Consider the following 11306-nt stretch of genomic DNA (forward strand, 5'->3'; position numbering starts at 1 on the left):
GAGCTAAACTAAGAATATTCATCAAAAATTAAAAAATAGTAGTTCTTCGTTTAAATAGAAAATTAAATTTCTATTTTGTTTCGTTTTAAACATGTGAAATTAATTTCATAATTTGAATTAGAATTATCCAAATCAAAATTTGATAAAAAATAATATGTATTGTTTAGGTCCAATCTACATACATTAACAATAGAATATTTTACACCTTTAAATTAATGGAATTAAAATTCAAAATATCAACTGATGCTTAAATATTGCTATTATTTTGTCTCAAAGAGAGGAAAATAGTTTTTTTTTAAACAAGCCTTCTCTTTTAAAAAGTATTAATAAATTTTTGCAAACTTTGTATCCGTAGCAAGCACTAATATAATAAAGTTTTGGATACGGAGCACAAACTACAATGTTATATTAATCGTGTCTTGAGCATAGTATGTATGTGTCTATATATATATATATATATAAACAGTACCTTATGTATGTTTATTAATAATATAAAATATATATATTATCACTACCTAAACACAACTACATACACATAGATATATTATAATCCAAAGTATTGGGTCCGTAAAATAAAAGATAGGCATATGCCATCTAGTATAATTAAAAATAATGACATATTTTATGTGATCAACTTAGTAACACAATCCCTTGTCCCAAATTGTCATTTTAACAAAAAAAAAAAAAAAAAAAAAAAAGTCCAAAATATGTGTCGCTTCCAACTACATACAATTATATTAAAGAACTACTTTTACTTGATAGTACTCAGTTCTCAAGAAACATCTAATAAATAGGGGTAATATAAACTATCCCTTGTATTTTTTTTAATGACCGTGAAATAAGCCAACTCCTAGAAAAAAAATATCCCCTAAAAAAAATACTAACTCCTAAAAAAATTAAGTATTTTAATTAAACTGTTCTTAATTAATAAGAGTCTTGCTTTTTATCGCCTCGAGTAAATAAGAGGCTTTGAGGAAGTAAAATTAATTCCTCCTTAATTTTATAAATAGATACTTATTTTATATCAATATAAAAAACTAAGCAACACTTAATTTTAAATGGAAGCTGACTTTTTTGTTTTTGTTTTTTTTTGTTAACATAATAGACGAGAATCGCACAATTTTGTTTCCAAATATGTTAAGCCTTATAAAATAGAACCAAACATTAGTATAGGCGTAAAACCCAAAGAAGTGTGCAAAACCCCCAACACCATTTAATTTATTTTTCTTTTTCTTCAAGTCTTGTCTTCTTTTGTATAATAAACCCTGTTTTTTAACTCAACTCAACTCATTCACCTATGGCTTCCTCACGCGAAGAGCCGATCTCCAATCCCCCAACCAACAACAACGACGACGATGACGTGGCAGACGACGATTACGACGAAATCGAAGACGACGAAGATGAAGACGAACAACAACCAAACCGAAGACCAGTAACTGAAGAATCTCAAATGCGTTCCGATAGGGCTAAAATGGAGAACTTATTCCGTCGTTTATCATCCGAACAAGTACCCATTCGTGTCCATGACGTCATCATCAAAGGCAACGCTAAGACTAAGGAATCATTAATCGAAGCTGAAATATTGCAAGCCCTAAAAAGTGCTACAACTGTTCAGGAATTGCTTAAGGCTGCTAGTATTGCTAATGCGAGGCTTCAACAACTTGATATTTTTGATTCTGTTAGTATTACTCTGGATTCGGGACCACCGGAGTTGCCTGGAACTACTAATGTTGTTGTTGAGGTTGTTGAAAGTGAAAATCCACTTACTGGTAGTGTTGGCGTTTTCTCCAAGCCTGAGGTATTCTATCAATTATAGAGTTCATTGCGTTATGTTTGATTATATATGTTTAAATTAACTTAAACTCTGTCTCGTTGATTGATTTGTGAATGTGGAACATTTAATTGGGGCATAACACATAATCAGGCCCTCAACTTGTCTCCACTTTGTCAGTTGAATACTCCAACTTACAAAATGATCATCTAGCCACCTCCAAAATTTATGTGCCACGTCATCATTTGTGTTTATTTGTTCAACATTATACAAGTTGAGGTGCCTACTTATGCACACCCAGAGTTGGAGGGCATACTTGCTGGCTGAGGCCAAGTTTGAGGGCCTTTTTATGTGTTATGCCTTTAATTGGCTACACTACTATGGAAAATTTAGGAAAAATTATACTGATGCGCGTGTTCAATATTTGTCCCTTATTCAATCATTTTACTCTTAGGGGTCATTTGGTATGCTTGACAAACATAAATAGTCCTAAGATAAAATTTAGTACTGCCTTATCCCTTATTTGGTTACGGATCCTGGGATAAGTTATACCAGGATTAGAAATAGTAACGGGATAAGTAACTCCTGCCAGATGGTGGATGGAATAATAGTACCGGGATTAGTTATCCATTGATAAAACAATGAAAATGATAAAAATACTCCTGAGGTTGGTATTTTTGTAAACAAACAATGTCTTCTTAGAAATTATACAATGCATGTTATTTTTAATACAACAAACCAAACAATCAATAAGAAATAATACCAGAGTAACTAATCCCAGCATAACTTGTGTTCAAACCAAAGGACCTCTTATAACTCAGATATGTCACTTCCAAGTTTCATCTAATTTAAGCTTGGAATCACAACCAATTTAAGCAGTCTAGGTAAATGGCTAATGGCTGCTTTATTCGTAGACTTGGACATCTATGTTTCGTGATTTGTTTTTGTAGTTGTACGTTTACCGTTGTAAAACCTATTATCTGGCGTTGCTTTGTTGGCTTGTTCCCAAGTCCCAATTATTTCCGACCATGCGAGTGAACATGATATCCACGGACCTATCTCTTAGAGTCAGCTAAGGTTTTGTTGTTCATGTTATATGGAGATTTGAAAAATTATCCTCATGATTTGTGTCTTGATTCTATCGTTGATCTCCCTATCTTCGATCAGAACTTGTTGGAAATTGTTTTTTTTCGAAACAGGTAACATTTTGTATTATAGACCAGTAGTGGGGAAGTACTGAAAACCCCTTTACAAGAGAAAAAGGAGAAAAAAAAAAAAATATTAAACAAGAGTCACTGAAGCATAGCTGCAATCCTAAAATGAATCAAGAACATCTAGGATTGTCTCTGTATCTTCAGGGTATGCATTGGTACACCAAAAACAAAGTAGCCTAACGCAGGTGAGCTTGATCATCTGAATTGTACTACTTCTATTCTCAAAACATCTGGCATTCCTTTCTTTCCAGATTGTCCACCATATACATACTGGGATGATCCTCAATTTCTTCTACTCTTTGCCCCAATCCCAGCCTCCTCCCAGCTAAAAAGAGTCTCAACAATCTTGCTAGGCATTGTCCAAGAGATGCCCCTGAGATTGAGAAAAAACTTCCATAACTGGCTTGTGACCTTGCAATGTAGAAATAAGTGTCCTACAGTTTCAGCTTCAGTCCCACATAAGTAGCAGTTTGAGTCTATGGTGATGCCTCTCTTCATCAGGTTCTCATGTGTCAGCACAGCCTCCTTAGCTAGCAACCAAGTAAAGCAAGCAACCTTGTGTGGTATCTTTACTTTACAGATGTGTTTCCAAGGCCAAATAAAGGTCTGTGGCGCTATTGTGTTCATAATCTTGTACCCAGATTTCACCATATACTGCCCTTTGTTATGTCCAGTCCACCACAAACAGTCCTCTCCATCTTTCACCCTTGAAAAGTTTCCAGAAGGCTAAAAAGTTCAGTCAACCTGGGAATTTCCCAGTCGTTCATCATTCTCCTGAAAATCAGCTCCCAACCTTGAGGTGACCACATCTCAGCCACTGTCTTATTCTAATGTTGAGCCAAAATAAACAGATCAGGAAAGGAGTCCTGCAAGCTCCTACTGCCAACCACTTGTCTTTCCAAAAGAGTGTTTTATTACCATTCTGAACTTTAATGCTGAGTGTCTCTTTAAGAAAGGCCACCAGGCTCTGATGGACCTCCATAAGGTCACACCATATGGATTATTTGCCTCCTTGGTGACCCAGCAATCCAGTTCCCCATACTTTGTCGTGATAACATTTACCCAAAGAGATTGAGGCTCCTTAGAATACCTCCATAGCCACTTCAATTTTAATGTCTTACTATGATTCTTCAGATTTTTAATACCAAGACCACCCTGTTTTTTGCTAATAATCAGTTCTTTCTACTTTACTAAGTGGAAATTTCTTTTGCACTGTCCCCTTGCCAGAAAAAGGATTTTCTAATCTTATGCAGTCGTTGAACCACTCCAGAAGGGATGGGGAATAGAGATAACATGTAAGTTGGTAGAGAATCAAGCACTGCATTAATCAAAGTAAGCCTGCCTCCCAGAGACAAATACTGAGATTTCCATCTGGACAACTTCTTTTCACATTTCTCCAAAACTGCATCCCATATCTCTTTGGATTTTGACTTTGCACCTAGTGGCATCCCAAGATAGACAGTAGGTAACTGACCCACTTCACCTCCCCAAATTGAGACCAACAACTCCAAATTAGGGACAGAGTTAATGGGATAAATTTTAGCTTCTCCCACGAAATTTTTGGATCCTCGTAGCTCTTCTAACTCCTTCGCTTCACATAAATGACCATCAGGTGGCTAGGGTGTGGCTTAGTGTGATTTTCCAGTCCTTATATGTGTCTTATCCGTTGTTTTGGTAAGGATGAAGTCTAAGGCTTGTGTTTGGTCGAAACTGTTACTATATTATGTTATATGCCCTTGCAGATCTATCCTGATAATGTTCTGTTGGTCACTTTTGCATGTCTGGTACCACAACTATATCTCCACGTGTTTGGTCAAGACCGTTACTATATCTAGTTATATGTCCTCGCAGATCTCTCCCGATAAAGTTCTAATGGTCATTTGAATCCCCTGAATGAAGTTATACATATTCTCCCATAATTTAGTTAAATCTCATCATCTAATCGTATTTGAAGACCGTAGACACTAATGATATTGATTTTCTTCTTTCCCATAGTAGTATTAACGAGATTGTGAAAATAGAAAAAGAAGGGAACTTGTCTTGAGTTGGTTCTTGAAGCTTTCTTCTCCCATTTTTCTTTCTTCTTTTGTAATCTTTTCATCTCCTCTAGGCTTTAGCTCCCTAAATACCGAGATTCCCAACTATGGAAGAATTGAATAAATATTCCACATTACAAACCTAAACTAGGATTATTTGACTTGTAAAAAAATGGACCTAAACTAGGATGAATCTAGAGCAATCTAGTTTATAACTATTTTAAATCTCTTGATTTTCATTGCATCTCCTCAACTCAAGCCAAGATAGTGAGCAACTTTAGTTTGCAAGGAAAAAATGGAAAGTCAAGCTGAGTATGTCGGAAAAGGTTATTGATTGAAGGAACAATCATTTTTTGATAAGGATGCTGGAAGGAACAACATTTTCATAATACAGTTGAAATAGTGTATCCGAAATAGTTTACAATCACCAAAAAGAAAAGGGGGCTGGGATTCTTTCTTTCAGAAATTTGTCGGTAACTGCAGAAGGAAAAAATGTGCTTCCTGCCCCCGTATGAGAAAAGTCTATTTGCCAGTTTCTGGAGAGAAGTATCTATTATACATCTCCAGGGCTTCATTAGTGTTGCTAGAATATGAGATTAAGAGTAATCAGAAAAGTGGTTGAAACAAAGATCAGGAATTCAACATATAGAGGAGGGATTCTTTGCACAAATTGTAATCTCGTGAAACAAAATAAGGGGAGATATTTACCCGCGAGGGTGGCTAAGTTGGTTGAGCATGGGACTTTCATAATGGAGGTCTCGGGTTCGAAATCCCCTACCTACAAAAGTAGGGGATTTGCCTTCTGGGTCGAGCTCGTCGCACATGGCTTGCCTAGTGCAGGTTATCTCTCCTGTGTGATTTGCGGGCTATTGCACAGGAGCGGGGTTTACCTTGTGCGCACCCAAAGGGTAGCGGCTGTGGGTACCCTTGTCATCAAAATAAATAAATAAGGGGAGATATTTTAGGCACGAGTTTTGACTGGAAATTCAAATTGAGATAAGGGCCTCAGAAGCAAACTCTGATAATTTGAAGGAAAAAGAATAGAAGAAGAGTTTCTTAGGATATTTGCCGAAGACCTAACCAAACTTTGATACGATGGAGAAAAGACACAATAGCCTAACACTGATACCACGGAGAAAGACAAAAAGAAGTTTTGAAAAATGTTTTTTGTTAAAATTAAAAAAAATTGGTCAACTTATGAATTGAAGGAAAACTTCAATCAGGCAGCGTAAGGCCGCCCTTGCGTGCACAAGAATCACTTAGGTGTACCTGGATTGTAAAGGTCCTGATTATGTGAAAAAACGAAGAAGAGAGAACCGGACTTGAATTGGGCCTTGTAACTTTCTTCTCCTTTTTCGACTTTTTCCTCCTTTTTGTCACATTTTTTCTTTTTTGGCACCCTAATTACCGAGATCCTAACATGATAGAATTATGAAGAATATTCTATACTGTTAACTTAATCAGATAAACTGAATCAAGATAATTAATTCTCTCGACTTTCACTAGAGGCAAAGCAAAAATATGGGTTTGAACAACTAGTCCTATCACCAATACTTTTATGTTTACAACTCTCTTCATAAGCCCTGATTCTACAATGATGTCAATCTTGTTGATTTTTTTTATTTAGCCTACAGCACCACAAGTTATAGTCTGTATTGCTTATCTCTAACGAACCCCTTATCCACTTTGTGTGTTGGAGACATGCAATATTTGCTCTCCTCTTTAGGGTACTGGGTATCTACTAATTTTATTGATTTTCTCAAATGAAACTACTCTATGTCTCAACTACTGATCCAAATTTGGAAATTTGGATTTTTCTCTTTACCCTCATTTGTCTGGTAAGATTAGAGATCCTTCCCCTATTTAGCGCCAAAATTGGGCGCCGATGTCGGGGAACAAACTCCTTTGTTCACACCTCTCCATTGATGTTGTCGAAGGTGAAAAACATCAAAATGTGCCAAATGTTTGTTAAGACTCATTACAAAGCGTGATTAAGGCGCACACTTCAGTGAAGAAATTGCACAAAGCAAAATAATTACAGCAAACAGTAAATGCAACCAAAATTTTATTTCTTATTTAGATAAATAACTCAGCCAAAATTAATATGAACCAGGATGTTAAAAAAAAAAAAAAAAAAAAAAGAACCAGATTAAAGATATTTCGTTCACCTGGTATAACAATGGAAAAAATATTGCAAAAATATCTACAAGAGTTCTCTGTGGAAAACAGTCAAGCCATAGTTATAGTAAGTGGATTACTATCCATTAACTGTTAAAAAGTTAGCACATACCCCAAAGGTGAAGAAAAGGCAAAGCTCCTAGCCTCCTACTGAAATTCACCTTCCACTGGCTGCATAAAAAAAAAAAAACACAAATGAGCTTAGGGTTAAAAAATTGATATTTATTGTGAATTGTCATCTACATAGAAGGCTAAACGGTTTCTATCTAGTAAAAGTTAACACTGTTTTAAGTTGGAAAAAGAAAATGCACCTGGAACAATTAAGCTTGTCTTTAGCTGTGTCTAAAGATAAATTAGGAAAAGAAGAGAAGATTGGCAGTATTGTCGTTGGGGCTGTAGTGGTGACCAGTGTTATCAAAGGCGCGCTTAAGCCCTGAAGCGAGGCTCAAAACATGTTGAGCGCTTCGCCTCGCTTTATGTGCGCTTCAGTGTCATCGTCAAGGCTCTAAGACATACTTTTCTTTGCCAATGAGCCTCTCTTGGAGAGGTGACACTAGAGGATTGATATTTCACTTTATCGTAATATTTTTACAATTTCTTTGTCCATATATTTGTTATTCATGCTTATTATTTTCAATCTTGGACTAAACATATATATATATTTGTATTTTTGCAGCATTGCGCTTTTTTTCATTAAAGCCCACGCTTTATTTGCGCTTTGCGCTTAAAGCCCCAGCTGACCTTAGAGTTTTTTGCGCTTTTCGCTTTTGATAACACTGGTGGTGACTAGCTAATTGCAATGACTGTTGAGGATGTTCAAGCAGACATAGTTGCGTGTGACACTATGTGCTATAAAGGGGCAAAATTCCCTAGGTTTGTTGTGATTCAGAAAAAGGAGAAAATATGTTCATTGAACTTAAAGGATAGATGAAGATGAACATTTTTCTTATTAACTGTGTTTTTTTTCTTTTTCTGGTTTGATAAATCAATCTTTTCCTAAGAAGTTTCCCCTTCTACTGTGTTGCGAAACAGGGTATCCAGCCCCACCTTGGAGTCAAATATTTTTGTAGAGAGAGATAGCTTTCCTGATTTGAAACCTGCGAGTTCTTAAGCTGTTATGTCTTTTTCTTTCAGTTCGCATTTGTAACTAAGAACTAGCATAAAGACTATGTTTTGTGACCCTGCTATTGATGAACAATTTATTGGGTTCTCTCACGTGGTGCTGTAAATGTGCTTCGGATTTGTAGAAGCAACATGCTTATATTAGTGCTGTTTTTTTTCCTTGGATTTTGATTATAACTTTAATATGCTTCTGTAGGCTAGAACTTGGTCACTTGAAGGTTCATTGAAGCTGAAAAACTTGTTTGGTTATGGGGATATATGGGATGGGTCTTTGGCTTATGGCTGGGACCTGACTTCGGAAGTTAGTGCTGGCGTGTCTCTACCCAGATTCAAAAAATTGATTACCCCTGTGACAGCTCGATTATCTCTTCTTTCTCAAGATTGGCTGAAGTTCTCCTCTTATAAAGAACGAGCTTTGGGACTTTCTCTTGGCCTACTGTCATCCAGAAGCCATGATTTGGCATATAGTCTCTCTTGGCGAACCTTGGCGGACCCATCACAAATGTCATCAAGAGCAGTGAGGAGGCAGCTTGGACATAGCTTAATTTCAGCTCTGAAGTATACATTTAAAATTGATAGGAGAAATTCTCCATTCAGACCAACCCGAGGATATGCCTTTCTTTCGTCCTCTCAAATTGGTGGCCTCCTACCAGATCATCGGGGTTTGCGCTTTCTCCGTCAGGTTCGTACAGTTCACTGTGTTATTTTGTGTCTTTTATCTCTTTCTCTTTTTTCCCAAAAGTAGATTTGCCATCTGTGTGACTGAAACCTCTTTTAAGTTTTTTTTAGAAGCTTCTGTTACTAGTTCCTTTTGGTGCACTTATGAGGTCCCTATTTGTATAAAGGATTGGACCTCTTTTGTTGAGAATCATATTTTGGTGTAGATTCTCTTCTTTTGGTATACGGCTTGTATGCGGGGACTTCCCCATTTGTTAATAAAATACTTACCTTATCAAAAAAAAGAAAAAAGAGAAGCTTCTGTTACTAGTGTGATATCTCAGTTTCTATTGATGTTGGACAGTTACATTTAACTGCAGTTTTCCTTTCACCATTCTGTTTTAATATTTAGATGTAATCTGTATTTCACTGTCATTTCTGACCGACTGCTAGTGGCAGTAGAAGTTTTGTAACTCGTTCTGGCTATCTGCCTGGTATCTATTTATACCTTAGAGTCATATATTTCCCACCATTATGACAGTCTGATTCTGAACCTATATATGCTTCTGAATATCAAAATGACAGTTTAACCATTATGGATTTCTATACAGGAGTTTGACTTCCGCTACGCTTTACCTCTGGGATTTTATAATGCTGCTCTCAACATTGGAGTTTCTGCTGGTGTAACTGTCCCATGGGGAAGTGGGTTCTTACGTCTTCCCACCTATTTACCTGAGAAATATTTCCTCGGTGGGAATTCTTCTCCAGTTTGTGCACTGGGAGGCCCATCATCTTTGTTGGGCTTTAAGACCAGGGGATTGGGCCCTGCTGAACCTAGAAGGCAAGTTGCAGAAAATTCCGCTGATGAGAGCTCTGATGCATCTTCTACAATGGATTTTGTGGGAGGAGACCTTGCGGTTACTGCTTTTGCGGACCTTTCTTTTGATCTACCATTGCGGGTATTGAGAGAAGCTGGAATTCATGGCCATGCTTTTGCTTGTACCGGAAGCTTGAACAAATTAACGGAAAATGCGTATAAAGATCTATCTTTACAGAAATTCAAAGAATCATTCCGAGCTTCGGCTGGATTTGGTGTCATTGTACCGACCAAGCTCTTCCGAATGGAGGTAAGTAATCCATGTTAAGATCTGCTTGTGGATTTTTCTTCTTCGCTATAAAATTTGTTTTCAGGTGCTAAAATTTCGTCTTCTCGATATATGCTTCTGAACTTTCATTTTACCATGCAATAGAAGCTTTTTTCGTCATTTTATCATTCACATATATACTTTTTATTTGCTCATTTGCGCCTTTCTCCACTAAAGCATCCTTAGTAGAGCATGCCCTTCCAAAGTGTCTCACCCTTTGAGCAATAAGCCCATTTGGCAGTTTTTTTTTTTTTGGCTTCTTGCCTTGGCCAATACTTGGACTCATAATTATCTAAATCTGAATTTGGTATCAGATGTTCAGACGCATAAATGTAGTATGTGGGAGTCGAAATTACAGGATGATAGTGGACATTAATTTTTTCAACTGTTCTGTCTCAAGTCCATACTAGTTTCCCAGGCATTTCTGACTTTGATTCCATCCACCAGGTTAATTACTGCTACATACTGAAGCAGCAAGAGCATGACCGAGGGAAGACTGGTGTGCAGTTCAGCTTCTCCTCATCTTTCTAGAAACTCAACATTGCATGTTTTGTTCCTTTTTGTGAATTGATAAGGGCATGATTTCCTTCTGGTAAAATTAACACAGTTTTATCCCCCCGTTTCTCTGTTTTGTCTGAGATGCGAATTTAGCCAGCCCCGTGAAGTGCACTTCAGTTGCAAACTCTGGACAATTTTCAATCCACTGTTAACAGGCAAATAATCTTCGGCAAGTATTACTATACATGGTTTCCTTTGGACTGGAATTTTAAGGACAATGGATGCATTGATTTTCATGTGGGTGAAAAGATCCGCTGCTCCTAGTTCCCCATTTGTTATTGCTAATTCACTTTTTATTCATTGATGTTTTCGATGTGCTATAGTCTTGTATCAAGAGACTCATTCAATGCGGAGGACCATTACAATTTCCTTAACGGGCAACCTTACAATTTATTTGCAGTAGTCCGAAGAGATTTGCTACTGCATGTGTTCATCCTAAGTTGTTTCTGAAGCTTTTGGAATGATGATTTATCTACTATAAACCCCTTTGAGATTTAGTTAGTACTTAATGTTATGACAGCATTGGCAAGTACATAAAATTCATGGACTATTTTGAAGTGACGAGCAACGAGTGAATAAATTGTGAGGGAAGAGGGCACTAATGTTGATCAGCTTTATCGAACAA

The 11306-nt window shown here is 36.8% G+C and overlaps 1 protein-coding gene across 1 annotated transcript; it reads left to right on the forward strand.

The window, feature by feature from the left end:
• Nucleotides 1-1178: 1178 nt before the first annotated feature.
• LOC132033349 (uncharacterized) lies at nt 1179-10929 on the forward strand. The gene is made up of 4 exons (XM_059423300.1): nt 1179-1798; nt 8518-9003; nt 9590-10105; nt 10571-10929. Exons 1-4 carry the CDS (start codon nt 1298-1300, stop codon nt 10652-10654), a joined length of 1587 nt encoding a protein of 528 aa, XP_059279283.1. The 5' UTR covers nt 1179-1297; the 3' UTR covers nt 10655-10929.
• The last annotated feature ends 377 nt before the right edge of the window (nt 10930-11306 follow it).

The sequence above is a fragment of the Lycium ferocissimum genome, chromosome 10 (assembly GCF_029784015.1).
Source record: "Lycium ferocissimum isolate CSIRO_LF1 chromosome 10, AGI_CSIRO_Lferr_CH_V1, whole genome shotgun sequence".
In the NCBI taxonomy this organism is placed as follows: domain Eukaryota; kingdom Viridiplantae; phylum Streptophyta; class Magnoliopsida; order Solanales; family Solanaceae; genus Lycium; species Lycium ferocissimum.

Coding starts and splice junctions, on each gene's coding strand:
- LOC132033349 (XM_059423300.1), top strand. CDS start 1,298: ATGGCTTCCTCACGCGAAGAGCCGATCTCCAATCCCCCAACCAACAAC. Junction 1,799..8,517: donor GCGTTTTCTCCAAGCCTGAG/GTATTCTATCAA, acceptor ATGCTTCTGTAG/GCTAGAACTTGGTCACTTGA. Junction 10,106..10,570: donor CCAAGCTCTTCCGAATGGAG/GTAAGTAATCCA, acceptor TCCATCCACCAG/GTTAATTACTGCTACATACT.